This window comes from Lagenorhynchus albirostris, chromosome 11 (genome assembly GCF_949774975.1).
Source record: "Lagenorhynchus albirostris chromosome 11, mLagAlb1.1, whole genome shotgun sequence".
NCBI classification, from domain to species: domain Eukaryota; kingdom Metazoa; phylum Chordata; class Mammalia; order Artiodactyla; family Delphinidae; genus Lagenorhynchus; species Lagenorhynchus albirostris.
In genome coordinates, this window is record NC_083105.1 from 21,557,489 (window position 1) to 21,581,867 (window position 24,379).

The 24,379-nt window shown below is 36.2% G+C and overlaps 1 protein-coding gene across 2 annotated transcripts in view; it reads right to left on the reverse strand.

Moving 5' to 3' along the window:
* ACTR6 (actin related protein 6) overlaps positions 1–20,216 on the reverse strand; it is a 32,143-nt gene extending 11,927 nt beyond the window's left edge. The window contains exons 1-8 of one of the 2 annotated variants that reach the window (XM_060164651.1): positions 20,058–20,216; positions 17,999–18,116; positions 17,352–17,420; positions 16,359–16,482; positions 15,034–15,169; positions 14,885–14,941; positions 4,742–4,840; positions 4,568–4,646 (exon numbers count right to left, since the gene is read on the reverse strand). In XM_060164651.1, the coding sequence (XP_060020634.1) occupies positions 4,568–4,646; positions 4,742–4,840; positions 14,885–14,941; positions 15,034–15,169; positions 16,359–16,482; positions 17,352–17,420; positions 17,999–18,116; positions 20,058–20,125 (750 nt within the window). In that variant the 5' untranslated portion in view covers positions 20,126–20,216. The remainder of the gene's footprint in view (positions 1–4,567; positions 4,647–4,741; positions 4,841–14,884; positions 14,942–15,033; positions 15,170–16,358; positions 16,483–17,351; positions 17,421–17,998; positions 18,117–20,057) is intronic. The other variant, XM_060164652.1, reaches the window with a different exon arrangement.
* Positions 20,217–24,379: the final 4,163 nt, after the last annotated feature.

The window sequence follows — 24,379 nt, forward strand, 5'->3', positions numbered from 1 at the left end:
AATATATGAAAAGAAATATTAATAATTTATTGTTAAAGAGTAAAGTATATAAAAACTATTCCTTAATATAATTAGTCATCTACTCTCTGTTCAGGTTTCAGCTTCCTCAGAGAGGCTTCTTCTGACTCCCAAATAAAAGATCCCTCTAGTATTCTTACTATCACCCTGTATTATCCTTCATCATCTACACTGTTCGCCATCACATATCCACTACCCAGTATAGCATGCCAGTCAACAATGTGGTGTTTGTTTTAGGCATTTTACATACATTATCATACTGAATTCTCATATAACCCTGTAAGGTAGATATATTTTCCTTTTACTAATGATGCAATTGCGCTAGGCAAGGTTACATGACTTGCTCAAGATCATTCAACTAATAACTTGAGCACACGCAATATATTCCTCCTACTACATTGCCTCTCTTAACCTGGATATGAATGATTCTGATTTCTATCATTTGGAAATTCCATGCTTGAAACTTTCTTTTTTTTTTTTAATTTTTTTGGCCACGTCATACAGCATGTGGGATCTTAGTTACCAGACCAGTTGATCAAACCTGCAACCCCTGCACTGGAAGCATGGATTCTTAACCACTGGACTACCAGGGAAGTCCCTTGAAACATTATTTTTAAATAAAAATATCCTAAAAATTACACAAAATTCACAATACCCTACGAAGAACAAGGAAAGCTACACATCACTTTCAATCCGATTAAACTATGGTTGCACTAGCAAAGAGAAGAATATTATTTCTTCACAGATAAAGTATTCTTCCTTCTCAGGCAGAATGGAAAATACTTCCTATAAATTTACAAATTCATTTAAAAATGATATTGGCTTGAGTGTATAGGATATAACTCATATTGTCAACACTCAAAATAACTTGAGACAGATACAGACTTGGAGAAACTTGGAGAATTTAATTTGACAAAACATTAGAAGTTATCTAATCCACAGCCCTGATTTTACAGAAGAAGATCATGTGACTGACCCAGGGCCAAATATCTAACTGGGGGAAAAGCCAGAACTAGATATCCTTGCTGAATGTTAGCTCTAAAGCCACTAATCGTTAATATATAATCTGGAACTACAAGTATTTTCTGTTTCTAAGAGTACAATTTCAAAAAGATTTTTGTTTTAGACATAGACAAATGAAGGAATTTATAAAGGCTGCTGGGAGTTGCTATTTTAGTCAATGCAAGTCATGATTACTGTACAGCCCTCATAAATTTCATTCTGGTACCATGAAAGAAATGTTTAAACTACAATGGCTCTGCAGAAAGTGATAACAGTTAACTATGAGGACAATTTTCTCAATTTAGGTCAGTAAAGCATTCATTACACTTTCGTAAGCATCCTCTTTCTGTTAAAAAATAAAACTGGAATTTCTATCGGTTGTAATCAGTAACAATATTACAGACCTTATTATTATTGTTACTGTCATCAGTACTAGAAAATCAAGGTTGTAAGTTTTTCCTAAGTATTTAAAAATATTCTTGAATAAACTATCAAGGTCCGAGTTTAACAATATCCTAAGTATAAAGGCTCTCAAACAAGTATAATTCTCTTTCATCTTATGCAGTATTGTTTTTCTAGTTTCATAAGTATTTAACAGCCCTCATCAAAGATTCTGATTGTCAGGCAATGATGAAAACAAGTTAATCAAGTATTAAATTTAAAAAATACATTTTAGGAGTAATCCTAACATATACAAAATATAACCATTTCTAAACCTTAAAAATTATTAAGATGTACACAATTTAACATGTATTATGGTAAAAATGTTAACATTAATTGACAAAGTAAAGGTTAATCCATTATTTCTGAAATAAATATTTGATGTAACATTCCATCATCTGGTAAAAGTTCAGTCCAAAAAAAAAAGTTCAGTCCAACTGACTATGTCCACTCAACTGATGTTAAAGTGTACAAGTAACAGGGAGTCTATACTCAATTAGTGAAGTGCCGTCATTAACAAGATTCTGATCACAGGCCAAAGGCCAATAAAAGAGCTGCAAACAATACAATGTGGCTTCTGCCTTTTTTCTCCAAAGCTGATGAGTAAAACAATAATCAACTGGGGGAACAACCATGACTCTACTAGCTCACTATGTAAGGTGTAGGATTGAGAAATCAAGGCTTATGATTTGGGAAGGAAGCTAGCGGAGTTCAGCAGATAATGTCCAATAAACTGGTAAGTTCTCATTTGCAGGGCAAGCGAGAACTACATTTTAAAAAAGAGAAAGATTTCCAAACATAGCTGATAGTCCAATCACCTGGAAGAAATTTTTTTCTTTTTTAGAGATTAAGTTTAAGTTTTCAAACTTAGGCACTAAGCATTTCCAGGGACAGGGACTGAGAACATGGATACCAATTGTTCTTCAAGTGACCCAGGTGATTTTTAGTCAGGTTTGGAGGAACTGGGAATTACTGAGACTTTACTCGGGGTCCATCCCTGTAGAAATATGGATTACTTTACCACCATGAGTCCAGAGTGCTATAAATTCTCCACAAGGTGTTTTATATCACTGGACTGTTTTAATCAGCTATAATAAATGAGGATGATCAAACGTGCCTAATGAGAAAGTGGCTTGGTATCTATATATTTGGGGCAGTTTTCCCTGTCTTGTAAAGAAAAAAATACACCTTGCATATCCTAAGTGGGACATGGGCTTCCAGTTTCTCTCCCCAGTTCATGCCAGACAACATGATCCCATAATCTGTCACAATTCCCACTTCTAAAAGCTGGCTTTGGTCCTTCCGCAAGGATATGTTTCTAAGGACATTACAGGATGATTTTGATTTTATGAGGACCTGGGTAGCCTTCTCTGAATTCTGATGTGTATTTCACCTCAATAATCTGGCCACCAAATTTTTTTAATTTCAGGCATAAAAACAAGTATAAATAATTATATAAAACCCATATATCTGGATTTCCCTGGTGGCGCAGTGGTTAAGAGTCTGCCTACTAATGCAGGGGACACGGGTTCGAGCCCTGCTCCAGGAAGATCCCACATGCCGCAGAGCAACTAAGCCCGTGCGCCACAACTACTGAGCCTGCGCTCTAGAGCATGCAAGCCACAACTATTGAGCCCATGTGCCACAACTACTGAAGCTCATGCGCCTGGAGCCCGTGCTCCGCGAGCCCGTGCTCCGCAAAAAGAGAAGCCACTGCAATGAGTAGCCCATGCGCCACAACGAAGAGTAGCACTCGCTCACTGCAACTAGAGAAAGCCTGTGCAAGCAACGAAGATGAAACACAGCCAAAAAATAAATAATTTTTTTAAAAAAAGAAAAAACCCCATATATCCATCAACCATTTTAATGTAACTTCACAGATATAACACTCCCCCTTTAAATTTGGTGTTATCATTCACATACATAGTTTATATACTTTTACTTCATATTTATAAATTCCTAAACATAATAATTATTCTGAATAGCCTGAAATGGTATACGTCCTTCGAAAACTGGCTTTTAGACATCATCATGTTTTAGACAGAAACACATTTCTGAGACTTATCCATGATGATCATGTAGCTCTACTTCATTTTCACTGCTTATTTTATAATATGAATATATCAAAATTTATCTATTTTCTACCATTAATGGCTACCTAGGCTCTTCCCAATTTCTCACTCTTTTAATGTATACTACAATGAACATTACCATACATGTCCCCTTGAGAAAATATCTCCTTGTGCTTAAGTTTCTGACCAAAGATTTTTAACTTCCTACCATTCCTCACCAAGCCAGTAACTAGAAGGGCAAACTTCACATTTACCCAACCACAGAACTGATAATTTACCTGAGCTGCTCAAAGATAGGGAGAAATTACTTTGTTTTCACATCCAAGATAAACTCTTCTCAACACTTTGAAAGTGCACTGGATTTTGCTGTTTTCAACTACAATCTGATAGCAGAGCCTTGGGTCAGCTGTGCCAGTAATATTCACAACAAATAACCTACTTCTAACTGGACTTAAACTAATTCTTAATGAAACACAAAAGGGTAAACCATAATATAGGTAATGATACTGTTAATCTCCAGATTTGTCCCATGTGCTATCATGGCAGATAGTTCTTTTTCTAAATAACTTTAGTAGAGATATTAACTAATAATTCATACACTGGTGCCTAAAGAAATGGCCACCAGGCAGGAAGGCAGTCATCAACAACTCTGTGAGACTCCACCCATCCCAGCTGGATGCTGTTCAAACCTGACTGAGGTGGTCACTTGAAGAAATATCATTGAGTATTTTTTAAATTACCTTACATCACAGACTTAGAAAACAAACTTATGGTTACCAAAGGGGAAAGGTGGGGGGAGGGATAAATTAGGAGGTTGGGATTAACATACACTATTATATATAAAATAGATAATCAACAAGAACCTACTGTACAGCACAGGGAACTCTACTTAATACTCTGTAATAACCTATATGGGAAGGGATCTGAAAGAGAATAGATATATGTATAACTGAATCACTTTGGTGTACACCTGAAATTAACACAACACTGTAAATCAACTATACGCCAATATAAAATAAAGTTTTAAAAATTACCTTACAAAAGCCCTTTTTAATTGTACTAAAGTCAGGCAAAACATAGTCTACCATTACTGTATTTTCTTCTCCTTTCAACCTGGAAAACAAAACATAGACTTATAAAATATTTTAACTATGTGTAACATTACCCAAGAATCAACTTTCTAGTTCTTAGGTTACCATTATACATACTTGGCAATATCCATGTCTCTATAAAAATCCTGAGACACATAGCATACATCTTCTTTCACTTGATTAATCACATGTGTTTCGTCCATAACATGTAACTGCCTAAACAGAAAAAAAAAAATGGTAACGTGAAATAAAAAAAATTTAGACCCACCACCAGTCCCTCCCATCAGGAAACTTGCACAAGCCTCTTAGATAGCCTCATCCACCAGAGGGCAGACAGCAGAAGCAAGAAGAACTACAATCCTGCAGCCTGTGGAACAAAACCCACATTCACAGAAAGACAGACAAGATGAAAAGGCAGAGGGCTGTGTACCAGAGGAAGGAACAAGATAAAACCCGAGAAAAACAACTGAATGAAGTGGAGATAGGCAAACTTCCAGAAAAAGAATTCAGAATAATGAGAGTGAAGACGATCCAGGACCTCGGAAAAAGAATGGAGGCAAAGATTGAGAAAATGCAAGAAATGTTTAACAAAGACGTAGAAGAATTAAAGAACAAACAAACAGAGATGAACTATACAATAACTGAAATGAAAACTACACTAGAAGGAATCAATAGCAGAATAACTGAGGCAGAAGAACGGATAAGTGACCTGGAAGACAGAATGGTGGAATTCACTGCTGCAGAACAGAATAAAGAAAAAAGAATGAAAAGAAATGAAGACAGCCTAAGAGACCTCTGGGACAACATTAAACGCAACAACATTCTCATTATAGGTGTCCCAGAAGGAGAAGAGAGAGAGAAAGGACCAGAGAAAATATTTGAAGACATTGTAGTTGAAAACTTCCCTAACATGGGAAAGGAAATAGCCACCCAAGTCCAGAAAGCGCACAGAGTCCCATACAGGATGAACCCAAAGAGAAACACACCGAGACACAGAGTAATCAAACTAGGAAAAATTAAAGATAATGAAAACTTATTGAAAGCAGCAAGGGAAAAATGACAAATAACATACAAGGGAACTCCCATAAGGTTAAGACCTGATTTCTCAGCAGAAACTTTATAAGCCAGAAGGGAGTGGCATAATATATTTAAAGTGATGAAAGGGAAGAACCTACAAGCAAGATTACTCTACCTGGTAAGGATCTCATTCAGATTCGATGGAGAAATCAACAGCTTTACAGACAAGCAACAGGTAAGAGAATTCAGTACCATCAAATGAGCTCTGCAAAAAATGCTAAAGGATCTTCCCTAAGTGGGAAACATAAGAGAAGAAAAGGACCTAGAAAAACAAACACGTAACAATTAAGAAAATGGTAATAGGGACAGACATATCAATAATTAACTTAAATGTGAATGGATTAAATGCTCCAACCAAAAGACACAGGCTCGCTGAATGGATACAAAAACAAGACCCATATATATGCTGTCTACAAGAGGCCCACTTCAGACCTAGGGACACATACAGACTGAAAGTGAGGGGATGGAAAAAGATATTCCGTGCAAATGGAAATCAAAGGAAAGCTGGAGTAGCAATACTCATATGAGATAAAATAGACTCTAAAATAAAGAGTGCTACACGAGACAAGGAAGGACACTACATAATGATCAAGGGATCAATCCAAGAAGAAGATATAACAATTATATATGCACCCAACATAGGAGCACCTTAATACATAAGGCAACTGCTAACAGCTATAAAAGAAGAAATCGACAGTAACACAATAATAGTGGGGGACTTTAACACCTCACTTACACCAATGGACAGATCATCCAAAATGAAAATAAATGAGGAAACAGGGGCTTCCCTGGTGGCCCAGTGATTGAGAGTCCGCCTGCCGATGCAGGGGACACGGGTTCGTGTCCCAGTCCGGGAAGATCCCACATGCCGCGGAGTGGCTGGACCCGTGAGCCACGGCCACTGAGCCTGTGTGTCTGGAGCCTGTGCTCCACAACAGGAAAGGCCACAACAGTGAGAGGCCCGCATACCGCAAAAAAAAAAAAAAAAAAAAGAGGAAACAGAAGCTTTAAATGACACAATAGACCAGATAGATTTAGTTGATATTTATAGGACATTCCATCCCAAAACAGCAGATTACAATTTCTTCTCAAGTGCGCACAGAACATTGTCCAGGATAGATCACATCTTGGGTCCCAAATCAAGCCTCAGTAAATTTAAGAAAATTGAAATCATATCAAGCATCTTTTCCATCACAACGCTATGAGATTAGAAATGAATTACAGGGAAAAAAACGTAAAAGACACATACACATGGAGGGTAAACAATACGTTACTAAATGACCAGGAGATCACTGAAGAAATTAAAGAGGAAATCAAAAAATACCTAGGGACAAATGACCATGAAAACACGATGATGCAAAACCTATGGAATGCAGCAAAAGCAGTTCTAAGAGGGAAGTTTATAACTATACAAGCCTACCTCAAGAAACAAGAAAAATCTCAAATAAACAATCTAACCTTACACCTACAGGAACTAGGGAAAGAAGAACAAACAAAACCCAAAGTTAGCAGAAGGAAGAAAATCATAAAGGTCAGAGCAGAAATAAATGAAATAGAAACAAAGAAAACAATAGCAAACATCAATAAAACTAAAACCTGGTTCTTTGAGAAGATAAACAAAACTGATAAACCATTAGCCAGACTCATCAAGAAAAAGAGGGAGAGGACTCAAATCAATAAAATTAGAAATGAAAAAGGAGAAGTTACAACAGACACCACAAATACAAAGCATCCTAAGAGACTACTATAAGCAACCCTATGCCAATAAAATGGACAACCTGGAAGAAATGAACAAATTCTTACAAAGGTATAACCTTCAAAGCTTGAACCAGGAAGAAATAGAAAACATAAACAGACCAATCACAAGCAATGAAATTGAAACTGTGATTAAAACTCTTCCAATAAACAAAAGTCCAGGACCAGATGGCTTCACAGGTGAATCCTATCAAACATTTAGAGAAGAGCTAACACCCATCCTTCTCAAACTCTTCCAAAACATTGCAGAGGAAGGAACACTCCCAAACTCATTCTATGAGGCCACCATCACCCTGATACCAAAACCAAACAAAGATACTACAAAAAAAGAAAATTACAGACTAATATCACTGAGGAATATAGATGCAAAAATCCTCAACAAAATATACTAGCAAACAGAATCCAACAACACATTAAAAGGATCATACACCATGATCAAGTGTGATTTATCCAGGGATGCAAGGATTCTTCAATATACACAAATCAATCAATGTGATACACCATATTAACAAATTGAAGAAGAAAAACCATATGATCACCTCAATAGATGCAGAAAAAGCTTTTGACAAAATTCTACACCCATTTATGGTAAAAACTCTTCAGAGTGGGCATAGAGGGACCCTACCTCAACATAATAAATGCCATATACGACAAACCCACAGCAAACATCATTCTCAATGGTGTAAAACTGAAAGCATTTCCTCTAAGATCAGGGACAAGACAAGGATGTCCACTCTCACCCCTGTTATTTAACATAGTTTTGGAAGTCCTAGCCATGGCAATCAGAGAAGAAAAAGAAATAAAAGGAATACAAATTGGAAAAGAAGAAGTAAAACTGTCACTGTTTGCATATGACATGATACCATACATAGAGAATCCTAAAGATGCCACCAAGAAACTACTAGAGCTAATCAATGAATTTGGTGAAGTTGCAGGATACAAAATTAATGCACAGAAACCTCTTGCATTCGTATGCACTAATGATGAAAAATCTGAAAGAGAAATTAAGGAAACACTCCGATTTGCCATTGCAAGAAAAAGAATAAAATACCTAGGAATAAACCTACCTAGGGAGACAAAAGACCTGTATGCAGAAAACTATAAGATACTGATGAAAGAAATTAAAGATGATACCAACAGATGGAGAGATATACCATGTTCTTGGATTGGAAGATTCAATATTGTGAAAATGACTCTACTACCCAAAGCAATCTACAGATTCAATGCAATTCCTATCAAATTACCAATGGCATTTTTTACAGAACTAGAACAAAACATCTTAAAATTTGTATGGAGACACAAAAGACCCCGAATAGCCAAAGCAGTCTTGAGGGGAAAAAATGGAGCTGGAGGAATCAGACTCCCTGACTTCAGACTATACCTCAAAGCTACAGTAATCAAGAAAATATGCTACTGGCACAAAAACAGAAACACAGATCAATGGAACAAGATAGAAAGCCCAGAGATAAACCCATGCACCTATGGTCAACTAATCTATGACAAAGGAGGCAAGGATATACAATGGAGAAAAGACAGTCTCTTCAATAAATGGTGCTGGAAAAACTGGACAGCTGCATGTAAAAGAATGAAATTAGAACACTCCCTAACACCATACACAAAAATAAACTCAAATGGATTAGAGACCTAAATGTAAGGCCAGACAGTATCAAACTCTCAGAGGAAAACATAGGAACGACACTCTTTGACATAAATCACAGAGAGATCTTTTTTGATCCACCTCCTAGAGTAATGGAAATAAAACGAAAAATAAACAAATGGGACCTAATGAAACTTCAAAGCTTTTGCACAGCAATGGAAACCATAAACAAGATGAAGAGACAACCCTCAGAATGGGAGAAAATATTTGCAAACGAATCAATGCACAAAGGATTAATCTCTGAAATATATAAACAGCTTATGCAGCTCAATATTAAAAAAACAAACAACCCAGTCCAAAAATGGGCAGAAGACCTAAATAGACATTTCTCCAAAGAAGACATACAGATGGCCAAGAAACACATGAAAAGCTGCTCAACGTCATTAATTATTAGAGAAATGCAAATCAAAACTGCAATGAGGTATCACCTCACACCAGTCAGAATGGGCATCACGAGAAAATCTACAAACAATAAATGCTGGAGAGGGTGTGGAGAAAAGGGTATCCTCTTGCACTGTTGGTGGGAATGTAAATTGATACAGCCACTATGGAGAACAGTATGGAGGTTCCTTAAAAAGCTAAAAATAGAACTACCATACTACCCAGCAATCCCATTACTGGGCATATACCCAGATAAAACCATAATTCAAAAAGACACATACACCCCAATGTTCACTGCAGCACTATTTAAAATAGCCAGGCCATGGAAGCAACCTAGATGCCCATCGACAGATGAATGGATAAAGGAGATGTGGTACATATATACAATGGAATATTACTCAGCCATAAAAAGGAACGAAATTGGGTCATTTGTAGAGACGTGGATGGATCTAGAGACTGTCATACAGAATGAAGTAAGTCAGAAAAGGAAAAACATATATCGTATATTAACGCATATATGTGGAACCTAGACAAATGGTACAGATGAACCGGTTTGCAGGGCAGAAGTTGAGACACAGATGTAGAGAACAAACGTATGGACACCAAGGGGGGAAAGCTGTGGGGGTGGTGGGGGTGTGATGAATTTGGCGATTGGCATTGACACGTATATACTGATGTGTATAAAACTGATGACTAATAAAAAAAAGAAAATTTAACCATAACTTACAATTATCATTTAAAATATTTTTCTGGAATTAAATTTTCAGGTAACTGATTTTTTAAAAATATTAAATTTTTGAATGTGTAAAATATTTTTTACTTTATGGAATACCCATTCCATTATGTTATTTAATCTCCCCATTATCCCTCTAAGGGCAAACAGTTCAGTTTGCAGAAGGAAATTGAAAAGAGAGGTTTTAAGTGGCAAGGATTATCCAATTAAAGGGAAACATTTTCTTCCAACCATTCTGAATAGAACCTTGCTAAAATGCCTTAACTATGTGCACTTTCTTTTCCTATTAGACAAGGACTGTTAGTCAGCACCACACAGTAATTAGCAAAAAGTAGATGCTTAGGGCTTCCCTGGTGGCGCAGTGGTTGGGAGCCAGCCTGCCGATACAGGGGACACGGGTTCGTGCCCCGGTCCGGGAAGATCCCATGTGCCGCGGAGCAGCTGGGCCCGTGAGCCATGGCCACTGAGCTTGCGCGTCCAGAGCCTGTGCTCCGCAACGGGGGAGGCCACAACACTGAGAGGTCCGTGTACCGCAAAAAAAAAAAAAAAAAAAAAAAAGCAAAAAAAAGTAGATGCTTAAATATTTGATGAGTGAATCAGAGACAACACAGGCTTAATGTAGAAAATAAACATGTTTTTAAAAACAAACAAAAATATGAGGTTATTTCCTTTGAATATTTTTCTCTGCACATAGATTTTTACTTTTTATGTGTTAGGCCAAACGTTATCTCATGAACATTTTCTTATGCTATTACATATTCTTTAAAAATATGATTTAATGCCTTATCATATTTCTTTTTAAATTTAATTTTATTTACTTTTTTATACAGCAGGTTCTTATTGCCCTATCATACTTCAACCAGAGGGATCTATTAATATGTATTTATCCATATTCCAAATATTGAAAGTTTAGATCAGGAGGAAAAATACTCGTGTGTTTATAAACATGGACTTTGGAGTCTGAGACAGGCTTAATCAAAACTTAGTAGACAAATTACTTTATTTCTTTGGGACTCAATCTCTTCAACTCTAAAAGGGTAATAAGTTCACCAACTTAATACAGCTGCAAGAAGTAAATAATTCTAATCATACATGTAAAGTGTTTAGCATAGTCCCTGTATTTGAAATATAGGCATCTTAATCGATATCTCTGATTATCCCATTATTTATTCATACTCTAGGACACATAATATGAAATACTTAGTCTCTTGGTATATTGCAAAATTGTTTACCAGAAAAGTTATTTCAAATTATACTCTGACCAGCAGCAAATAAGAGTGTCCATATCACAAATCTACAACACCTTTTGAAAAAATTCTATTAATTTGGATTGTAAGAGTAGTATTTTAATTTGCATTTTCTGTACTAGAATGTGCCATGAGGAAGAGGAATTCTTTTCTGTTTTGCAGCCCAAGCTCCTAAATAAATGCTCAATAAATATCGCAATTGAATCTGTGATTACTACAGATGTTTAACACTTTTTATGTCTGAGAATTATCCATTTTATAACCTTTGACAGCATGTAATTCTCCAATTATTATCTATTTGTGCCACTGACCATCTGTATTCTGAAAATTATCTAACCATTTTATACTGGGGTAGTGTTTTTCTTATGGATTGATAAGAGCTCTTAATATATTAAAGAAAACAACCCTGTGTCATATTTCTTTTAGGTTTATTTCTCAGGATTGTTTACTTTAGTTTTGCTTACAAAGGCTTTTGATGTACATAAGGTTTAAAATTTTTACATAGTTAAAAAACAAAAGCTGGCAAAATCTATCCTGTCCTTAAGTCAGTTGTTTTCAGACTAAACAGAGACAAAAGGGGGGCTAAGGGTGCTGGTAATATTCTGCTTGAACTGTGTTCTGGTTACATGAGTGTATTCACTTTTTGAAAATTCACTGAGTTGTACACTCATGGTCTTAAACTTCTTTTTATATATGTTTTACTTCAATAAAAAGTTTATTTTAAAAAGAAGTTGTAAGAAAATACACCCTTTGTTACTTCTTCCACTTTTTTTATTTTAATAAATTTATTTATTTTTGGCTGCATTGGGTCTTTGTTGCTGAGCGTGGGCTTTCTCTAGTTGCGGCGAGCGGGGGCTACTCTTCATTGCAGTGCGTGGGCTTCTCATTGCAGTAGTTTCTCTTGTTGCACAGCGTGGGCTCTAGGAGTGCAGGGTTTAATAGTTGTGGCACGTAAGCTCAATAGTTGTGGCTTACGGGCTCTAGAGCGCAGGCTCAGTAGTTGTGGTGCACAGGCTTAGTTGCTCTGCGGCATGTGGGATCTTCCCAGACCAGGGCTCGAACCCGTGTCCCCTGCCTTGGCAGGCACCACCAGGGAAGCCCTCTTCCACTGTTTTTATGCTTAGCAACTCAGTTAAATATTTCTTGTGGTTTTATTTTTATATTTAAGTCTTACAACCATCTGAACTTCAGTGTATAAGGCAAAGTAAAATCTTAATTTTTCTCCAAACAGGGAACTTTACCTGTATCTTTTCTTGAACAGTTACTCCCCTCCTCATTGGTTTCTGATGCTTTGTTTAATATGTAATTACTTTTTTTTTAACATATAATGTTTGATTTAGGATTAACAATTCAGTGTCACTGATCTGTCAGTTAATTCTTTTTTTAAAAAAAAAAAATTATTTATTTAATTTGGTTGCACTGGGTCTTAGTTGCAGCATGTGGGATGCTAAGTTGTGGCATGCGAACTCTTAGTTGTGGCATGCATGTGGGACCTCATTCCCTGACCAGGGATCGAACCCAGACCCCCTTCATTGGGAGCACAGAGTCTTAACCACTGCACCACTGGGAAGTCCCTGTCAGTTAATTCTTATACAAGTGTCACCTTAATTTAATTATTAGTTTTAATTTTTTTAATCATCTACTAGAGAAGTCTCTTTTCATTATCATTCTTTTTCATCAGTATTTCTAGTTGTTCCTGCCAGCTTCTTCTCTTCAAGTTGGACTTCAACAGCCTTGCTTTTAAAAACATATGAATTTTTTTTCATTCAGTGTTTCATTCAGAAGGACTAAGTATATAGGCTTTGGACTGAAACTGCGTGGGTCTTGGTTAATGTCCTCATCTGTATCAGCCTTCCCTTACCTTTCTAATTTGCTGTTTCTGGGAAAGGGAATTAAACAACTAAACTTTTTGAAGCTGAGCCTAATTCTGTTTGGTTTCATAATGAGTAACATTCACGTAATCATAATATTGTAAATACTATTTATAAGTTTTCTATTTTTAAAATTAATCTACTATCAAGGCAAGAAGACTTAACCATAGTAAAGAGCATTATGTAAATATTATAAATTTCAATAATTAAGAAGAAATGGTATAGCAATGAAAAAAGTCAATCTCTAAAGGTTACATACTATATGATTCTGTTTCTCTAACATTCTTGAAATAATAGAACTATAGAAATGGAAAGCAGATTAGCAATTGCCAAGGTACTGGGACAAGGTGGGGGAGCAAATATAAAGTGGGAGCACATAGAAGTTCCTTTGTAATGGTGGAACAGTTCTGTATCTTGACTGTGGCGGTGTTTATGAGTCTATACATGGGATAAAAACCACACAGAACTAGAGGCGGACTAGTGCACGTAAAAAATAGTGAAAACTGAATATAATCTGTAGTCTGGTTAACAGTATTGCACCAACGTCAATTTTATCATTTTTATGTTGTACTAGTTATATAAAATGTCAATAAGGGTACACAGGGCTCTGTGTACTATTCTTGCAACTTCCTGTGTCTGTATTTCAAAATAAAAAGTTTTTTTTTTAAATGCGCTAGAGATGGGTAAGACAGCTCTAAGGGGATTGTGGTGATGGATGCATATGCTAAAAACCATTGAACTGTACACTTTAAATGGGTGAATTGTATGGTATGAGAATTATATCTCAATAAAGCTGTTTAAAAAAGTAATGATACATCTGAGAGAAAGAAAAGGAGGGAAGAAAATGTAGATGCACTTATTTTCATATATAACACAGAGGGAAGCCAGGAGATACTGACAGTATCATACCGGTCAAAGTTAATGTAGCAAAAACTGAGATTTAAGAATTCTACTTATGTTTTTAAACACAATAAAACTAAAAATAATAGCATTAATAAAATTTAGGAGGCAGGAGAAGAGTTGGCACGTGATTAAGTACTAATTCTTCATCTTTTAATAGTGGACAGTCAACTAATATTGGCTAATCCAGAAACATATCAATATATTATTAAGGCTTATAGAGATTAAAAAAGAGTAAAAGATAATAAAGTTGAAATATTATGCTGTGTATGGAGTAAAACTGACAAGAGAAATGGAAAGGGAAGGCAGAGATTTATTTTCTTTTTGGATCCTTATTTCCTTATACGTATTTTTAAATTTGTTTTACGAGGTACATATACATTTGTCATTTTAAAATATTATTAAGTATTAAGCTCTCTAGAATTTGGAAATGTCTTTTGGTGGACACTACCATTTCATATGTTAGAAAGCTTTTCAACTTGAACATCATTAGTATTTATATATGTGATATAGTCTTCTAAGCAATAATATAGAATTGCCACCTGAACTTAGAACTAAAGGTAAGGAATAATTTTAAATTACTTTAAAAAGTTCACCCCCAGCATCCCATCCTCCCAAAGAATCAAAGTTAAGTATTACCTGTAAGATATAATCTCTTTTAGATGATTGGTTAGGAGTTTTCCTCCCACATTTATCCTAAAAGGGGAGAATTCAAATTTGGTTCAGTTTATTACACATTTCATTCAGTTTTATTCTAAGAAATAAGATGAAAATTGAATGCAACTCACCGAATAATTGCTTCTTTTTTCTTTTTACTTCTACAATAAGGAACTATATGTGTAAAGGAATATCCACTATCTACAATGATACAGCATAATTCAGAAGGATTATCTCGGAAATACCTATGTGCACTGAGAGCCCCAGCTATTTAAAAAAAAAAGATAAAGAAAAAATAAACACACTGAATAAGAGTATAACTAATTTAAAGCAATAAATAAAGAAAGGTAGCAAACTAAAACAAGCAGAAAGACAAAAACTTTATAGGAAAAATGCTAATTTAAAATAACATTCCTAATTCTGTCACAAGCTCTTTATAATGCTTAAACGTTAAAACATGATATTTTTGTGGAAAATGATAAAAAATTTGTGATCAACTTTTAAAGGTAAATATTCACTTCACAGTTTATAATAATTATTTTAATAGCAGATGATTTTACTGAGAATTTATTACATGCTGGGCACTATTCTAAACTCCATGAGTGTGTGTGTTTTAATCCTCACAACAATCCCATTTCACAGATGAAGAAAGTGAAGCACAGGCAAGTTAAATAATGTGCCCAAGGTCACATGATTAGAAAGTAACAGAGCTAGGATTCAAACATAGACAGTGTGACTCCAGAGCAGGGTTTCTCAACTTTGGAACTCCTGACATTTTGGGCCAGATAACTCCTTGTTGTTGGGGGTTTTACTGTGCATTGTAAGATGTTTAGCAGCATCTGTGTCCTCTACACATTAGATGCCAGTAGCACCCTCCCAGTTGTGACAACGAAAAATGTCTCCAGACTTTGTCAAATGTCCCCAGGAGCAAAATCACCCTTGGTTGAGAACACTGTTTAGAGATTATGCTCTTAACCATTACAGTATACTGTTGCTTATACAGACTTAAATTCTACAAGCTAAATATGTGAATACTTTCTTTGTACAGTCATGTAATGTGATTCTAGCCTTTAATAAACTTACTTCTAAATAATATTTACAGATTATTTTCCCTCATATTGGCAGCCTGAGCTATTAACATTATTTCAAACAATAATAATAACAATAGCAGACACATCAGTGACAGAAAAGACAACTAACTCAGAAACAATAATCTTTCAGAGATTAGAAATGTGGCTAGTAACTTCATTAGGGAGAAATATCATATCAGTAAAAAGATAAAGTGAGAGAAGTCTGACTAGATAATCTCTAAGGGTCCATCTAGTTTTTAAATTCCAGGTTTTATTTCCTTCAAATCAAAAAGAATGTCACCCAATATTCTTGGACCTTAAGTGTTTCTTTACTCTATTCATATTCATATTCACATAACTCAATTTCAATAAAAACTTTAACTCACCATTTACTCTTAATACTGCTTGAAACTGGTATTCTTCAAATAAGATTTCATTCATTGACTCTTGAATTGAAGTGAAGTTAAAATATGGTTCTGTGATAATAATATTAGTGTCTAAAAAATCAACCTATGTGAGGAAAAAAATTCCCAAAGTTTTGTAACTTTGTAGTCATAATTATAAGTACTTGTTTTATATATATAAACACATTTATTTAACCCTCACAATAACCCTAGGAGACACGTCTTACTATTATTCCCTTTTAAAAGGTGAGCAAACTGAGGCACAATAGTGTTGAATGAGTTACGAAGGTCCATATAACTAGTTAGTGACATACCTAGGATTTGAACTTGGGAAGTCTGGTTACAGAATACATGCACTTTAACTATTATATAATTTTAACTCTCTTAATGATAGCATTGATAAAATGGTACTGTCAAATTGTTTAAAGATAATTATGCAAAAGTAATAAATGATACAACTACAGGCACTGGGACTGTTATTTTGTTTTTAAAAGTTAAAAGGTGAGAAGCTTTAGAATATTTAATGTTTACATAATTCTCTCCCACACACTCTTAAGAAGCATTAAAATTTGAACATTTTCTCAGTATACCTAAAGTCACACTAAAGATATTAAAAGCACAAAATTTTAACATTGTATCATTCACACATTCAGATATATCAGCAAAAATATTTTATTGTGAAAAAAATTAGACAGTGAATTGGTCTAAGAATAGCAGAAATCTGACGTAAAAATTTTAATCTTAAGTTTCATACAGACTATCTCTTCTCAACTTCAAATTCCACTTCACAATGGAAATTCCATTCACCTGCACTTATTTGAAAATCAAAGTTAAGCACAGTAGATTAAATGACTTAAATATATATAAGAAACGTATTCAAAAATTTATAAATCTTAAGATATAAGCACAGATTTAAATTTTTCATTTGAATAAGACATGGAAATAGAAATTTGAATACATACTCCAATTTGTTACCTGATACATTTCTTTTCCAAAAAGGTAATCCCAGACTTGTCTTTGAACATCCCAATTCACCAAGTAGCCCTAAAAAATTTGTTTTATGAATTTAATTATCAAAAATATTTGAACAATTTTTTAAAAATCAGATTAATATATTCTAAATCACTGATTCTTATCTCTTTATGGTCACATTCACCAGTCTAATGATGTTTGAATTTGAAACCTATTATATTGGTATGTTTTTCTCCTTTTAGAAATTCAAAATATTACAAATTAACAATAACCAAAATATCAAGGGTTCAAAAGACACACCAATATGTAGAGATGCCTCTCTATACTCTTTTTCTTTAATGTGTTCGTTTCATTTAGCTTTAACATAAACAAGTAAAATTCAGTACCCACAATCAGTAACTAAATCATGGTCATTTTTTTTTTTATTTATTGAAGTATAGTTGATTTTTTTTCATTGAAGTATAATTAATCATGGTCAATTTTTTAACATGACAATTTAAATTCAACTTTTGGTTTTAATAAGATCTTAATTAAAATAACTTTTTCTCAGAGATTCAAAAATATTTTCATACATACAAAATCTTAAATATACATTCCAAATTATCCTTCAGTTTAGGTCTTTAATGCTAGAAATGACATAGTTGAATTACCTTTTGAAAAGGAAGAATATAAAAGAGTCCAGAAGGATCCTTTATTTCATCTATCTGGTTGGCAGTAAAAGTTTTAAGACGTGCCGTTTTTGACCTGAACTGACAGTTAGGAATAACTCTATAAACAAAGAAACAAATAATGTAATTATTCCCTAAATACTTAGTTCCTAAAAATACATTTACCTAACCACCACCCTTGGTGTCAAAAAATATCCAAAACCAGTGTTTCTCATTCTGTCTTCAAAAAATTTTTACATGCCTTTTTTTTTTTTAAGGTTCTAGTATATACCAGTTCTGTACTGGACCCATTATCTTTCTCAGATAATCTTCAGGACACCCTTATGGGTGGGTATTGGTTCTGCCACTGCACAGAGGTGAAGAGGGGCTGAGGTAAATAAAGTTCCTGGAAAATTCTTAATACCATTCTGGTAAGAAAAAAAAAAAATCCAAGTTCAAAATTCTGACCATAAAATTAAGTTTCCATGGAGTCAAAGATTTTCAATCAGCAAGATGCTATAAGGTACAGATGTAGGAAGTAGTTTTAAATATAGTTTCTGCGCACCATGGGTTTACAATCTGGTTAGGAAGACAAACTAGAACCATTATCCATCATACATGTGTACACATGTATGTGTGTGTATGCGTGTGTGTGTGCATATATATGCACACACATACAGAGAAAGGGATAAAGTGAAGGGGAACATAATTTGTCACCCCAAAACATTCCACTTTGGTATAAGGATTATTTTGCACTAAAGGTGATTAAAATCCTTGCATTAATTGGGATAATACTGTAAAAATGTTTTATACCTGATTATTTCACTTACTATGCTGTCATTTTCTCTATGTTTAAATAGTCTTCAAGGACATAAAAACAATATATTTTAAAATTTATTTATTTTATTTATTTTTGGTTGCATTAAGTCTTCATTGTTGCACACAGGCTTTCTCTAGTTGTGGCGATTGGGGGCTACTCTCTTCGTTGTAGAGCACAGGCTCTAGGCGTGCAGGCTTCAGTAGTTGTGGCACACGGGCTCAGTAGTTGTGGCTCACCGGCTGAGTTGCTCCGCAGCATGTGGGACCTTCCCAGACCAGGTCTCAAACCCATGTCCCCTGCATTGGCAGGCGAATTCTTAACCACTGCGCCACCAGTGAAGCCCAAGGACATAATTTTAAAACCTGCCTTGTAGTCAATCTTGGCTGTATTACAATTTTAGTCAATTTACTGTTCTTGAATATTTAGCTTGCTTCTCCCTACACCTTTGTGTCACCATACACAATGTCTATACATGATAATAGAGTATTCCGCACTCTTATCAAGACTTCTAAATTTTTCCTTAAGTAACTGATAATAGAACTGCTGTCAAAGGATGAGAACAATGATACACATTGCCAAAATAAGACTGTAACAATATACATTCCTACGCAGTTTGTCCTCTTAAAAAAGAAAAAGGAAAGGAGGGAGGAAGGGGAAAAGTCCCCTGTGAATACTCTAGAGCAAAAGTGTGTCTTTTAATTTGCTTAGTCTCTACTCAAACATAGTTTATGAAAGCCAGTGTAGTATTTGTTTGAGTCTGATTAACCAGGTCAGCCAATGAGCACTTAGAACGGCTAAAGTACAAAGCCTTCAAAGTCTACAGCCACTGAAACAGTGGTTTTTACACTTTTGGGGGCCATGGAACCCTTTAAGGATCTGATGAAAGCTATGATCGCGTCCCCCCAAAAATGCATATACACAAAAACGTTGCCCACGATTCCTGAGGGTTCATGAACTTTGTGTACGGACCCCTCTTTCGGGAACCGCTTCCTTAGAAGCCTATTTTCCTGAACTATTTCCTGTTACGAAACGAAACACGTCCCACTTCCGGGGCCACGTAGCCCAAAGTTAGTAACCATGTCTCACTTCAAAGCATTCAAACTACCCAACTCCAACCAGAGCATCCCTCTGCCTGAGGGCCGCGCGGGGGCGTTTGCAGTTTACAGACGTCCCAAGATGAAGCGTAATATACGTAACTACTAGGCATATATGCTTTGTCCCTCGGAGGAAGCGAACACTTACGAGACATTTTCATGGCTGTAACCGATTTTGGCGTTGTAGGCTCCGTTATCCAGCACTAAGGTCGTCATTTTAGTACTAACCGCAGTTGCTTTCTTTTCCCGACCCTTCTGCTCACGCTTTTTCCGGCACTCTATGGTGGCACCCGCGGAGCGTAAGGGCGCTTCCGCTCTCCCTTAGCAACTGAGGACGCCGGAAGGCAGAGATTGCACTGCAGCCCAGCCTGCCAGCAAGAGTCGTAACGTGCTTCCTGTCTCAACCCGTTTACGTTTTGGCCAGATCCAATAAGAGAGAAAACGCTGTTTTTTTTCGCCCAATGTGTGATTGTTCTTTACTTTTGCAGATTGAGTCGCTCTTGGGAGTTTCTTCTAACCCCTATAACGAACCATCTTTGGGGGGGGTTGGGGGGGAAGGTTGTGGGTGTGTGTGTGTTCGAATAATATTGTTCAGACAGTAACGTCTTTTGAAGAATAAATTGCAAAGCCATACGCAGCACGGAATTGGATATGAAGACTCTTCAGCTTTATTGCCCACCACTGCCATTCTGACTGTTGGATCCAACCACCCTGTTACAAACACGGAACACGTCAATACGTCAACCGCCTCGCTTTTTTAACTCACAGTCTTCCCTGTCTGCTTGTTCTTCTGCACGGAGTTTTGTGTCTTATCTCAAAAAGCTTCTAGACTTATGACACACTCCTCCTTTCCCCTTCCTGAAATTAGGTGTTCCTCGTATGTGTTCCCTTAATGTCTTGGGCTCACTTGTCTATATCGTAATGGTTAAGAGAATGAATTTTAGGTTGGAATCCGGACTCTGCCACAAAATGGCTGTGTAACCTTGGGCGATAAAGATAAGGGTTAATACTTAGATAGGGCTTAATGCATGTGGTTAAATTGTTCTAAGAGCTTTATGTATATTTACTAATTTAATCTTTACAATTTATGAAGTAGGTCCTATTATTGAAATCAAAGATAGTAGTTAAGAGTGCAGTCTCTGCATTCAAACTCCTGGGTCAAATCCTGGCTAACTACATGTTTTGGACAGGTTAGTTAACCTCTCTACACCTTAGCTTCCTCATCTGTAAAATGGAATACTATAATAATCCTCCCTTGCAGAATTATTTTATGAAGAGTAAATGATAAAAGTCAAGTACCTGTTAGTAATTATCATCATCGTCATCCTTTTATCATGTGATCATTGTTACCTTTGCCATGGCAAACTATAGACACCAATAGTGTCTATATTCCTTTGTATCAAAAAGTCATTGAAAGTCCAAAATTAGTTATGTCCAATTTTAGTCATTCTATTTTCTCTAACAATATTAAATTGATAGGATCCCCCATGTAAAAAATATTTTATCAGTCTTACATCACAGAGTAACCATCATTTCTATTCACCTCTCATCTTTTAAAATAGGCTCTTTCAAAAAGCTTCCCTTTTCGCTTTCCTTCATATTTACCTGATCCTGGATCAAGATCATTTTTGTTCTTGGCTTCAGCTATCATTGAATACCAATAAATCCTAAAGAAGAATTTCTACCCCCACCTGCAACCTGAATGTTTCTATCCAGGGGTCCTGAGATAACCTTAAAGGTAACAAATCCAAAACAATTTTATCTCCAAAACTGCTTGTTTCACCTATATTACTTGTCTCAATTAGTGGTGTGCCCCAATATCTACCCGGTGCCCCAAACTAAAAACCTCAGTAAACTTCAACTCCAATCCTTGTATTAATCTCTGGAATTTGTCCTTGACCCTTTTTTGTTTATTTACCTTTACTGATACTGCCTTATCTTTCACCAAAAATAGTAATGCTGCCGCCTTCTCAAGGCTCCTGTCTCCATTCTCTTCTCATGATCTGTCATCTGTACTGCCAGTATGGTTATCAGACTATTTTTCTAAATCAGAAATCTGATCATCTTCCCCAAATTCAGTCACCAAAGAAGTCTCCCAAGACTTGACACTGCCTATGAAATAATGTCCATACATTTGCAATCTCATCCCCCTTCAACCCATCCTACACTGTGTTGGTAAATATTTAACAACCGGATCTCCAAGAAAAAAGTCCTGATTTGTAGTGTTTACCATTTTCTGTGGTGAAAATACTGTCACAATGGCTGTTTTCAAGCTTTCCTGAACTCATCAAACACCAGAACACAGAGTTGGGAAGAGATGTGCACAACTGGTTCTCATGAGCCAGTATAAGCCAGTTTCAGCACAGACTGTTCAGTAAAAGCCCTGACTCTATTCACCTTCACACCATGCACTCTCCCCTCCCAGGTTTTAGTACAAAGAATCTCAAGCATGTAACTATTACTTTTCAAATACATGTATATTTTGAGAATGTGTAATTTTAAAAGTTAAAAATATCACTCTGATATAAATACATAATGAACATGTGCAACAGATTTAAGTCACATTAATGAGTGAACTAACTTTATACCCTATCTTGTTGGTTCTTGCCAATATGAGTTAACAAATCTTTGATGCACATTCATTATATATTTGTATGACAGTCACATTTTTAACTTTTTGAAAATCATACTTTGAGAATTAAATACCAATTAACAAAAATGTAAATTTAAACCACAGTTGTGTCTGGCATTCTCTAAGTACTTAAACTTCATTAGCTTAATCCTCACAACAACCACATAGCTAAAAATCCACAGAGCAAAGTTTCCAATCCAAGTCTGACTTCAGGGCCAGTCCGTTTAACTTTAAACTGACATTCTCACCTTTGAAATAATATCTCCACTGTAAATCCATCTCTGGCTAAACAAGATAGAATCACTCCATCCCTTGTGTTTTCATAGCACTTTGCTTCTATTTTCAATTATGCTAAGGATAATAATAGCATTATTAAGAGCTTGACATATGCTAGGCACTTTGTTCAACACTATATATGCATAATCTCATTTAATCCTCACAAAATTGTGTTAGGTACTATTATCTCCAATAGATGAGGTAACTGAGGCTGAGAGTGAAATAACTTGCCCAAGTTTACACAGCTACAAAATGGTCGAGCAAGGCTTTGAACAAGAGTGTAATGATAGAGCTCAAGGTCCTAGCACTAGGAATTTAGCTTCCCTCTGAGGCTGTTAACTCTTTGATGGCAGGAACAGGTTTTGTTTGTTTAGGCTACCTAGTTACTTGAATAGTGCCTCATTTATAGTACATTATAAATGTTAAGTGAGTAAACAGTCAATCCACATATATCTCCTTTCCCTTGCTTGAAAAGGCTCAGGTGTTGGACTATATGTGTAAACTATCCCCTGGCCATCCCCATAGACACCCACAGCATTTTCTGATACATCCCTCAGAGGTAGTGTTATTCTCCCCCCCCCACTTTTAGATGTCACCTCTGTAAACAGAGTGGTCATTTTCACCTCTGTAAAATGTTGGTTTGGGGCTGGGTGGGGTGAAGGTGCAGAGCTGTAATAGTTCTCCCTGCTATTTCAACAATTTCCTTCGTTTACATAGAATTTTTTTTTTTGTTTTTGGTACGCGGGCCACTCACTGTTGTGGCCTCTCCCGTTGCGAAGCACAGGCTCCGGACGCGCAGGCTCAGCGGCCATGGCTCACGGGCCCAGCCGCTCCGCGGCATGTGGGATCTTCCTGGACCGGGGCACGAACCCGTGTCCCCTGCATCGGCAGGCGGACTCTCAACCACTGCGCCACCAGGGAAGCCCACATAGAAATTTTTAAGTGAAATTTAAAATCCTTATTTCTTTAGATACAACAACCTAGTGAGTTGGGTAAGGCTGATATTATTAATCTATTGTATAGAAGATTAAACTGAAGCTAAACGTAAGTAAATTATTTTCTCCAGCTTAACACAGCTAGAAAATACTAGAGCCAGGACTTAAATTTAGGCCTTCTAATTCCCAGGTCCTGGGTTCTATTAAGACACATTATCAACTTTTACTTCTCTTAGAATTTCTAGAGGAAACATCAAATTATAGCATTTAGCCGGGGGAAAAGCAGAATATCTAAGCAAAGGATAAGACACTGAGGCAAGAATATGAAAAAAGCTGAGTAGGTAAAGAAAGCAAAGCAATTAGAGCCGTTTGTAGAGCAAATTCTGACAGGGAAATGAAAAAGAGAAGATGTGTATGAAGAACTCAGTGATGGAGACGGGGACATGACTAGAGCGTGGGGACAGAGGTCTAAAACCCAAGAAGCTTCTGGGGTTGGGAGTCAAAGCATCCAACAGTGTCAGGGGCACTAGCGCGCTAGTCCCAGGGAGGGAGGCGGGGCAGCAAGAGCCTGTCCGGAGCCTGCGTTGCCCCGCCCCACCCCGAGCCCGCCCCGCCCCGAGCCCGCCC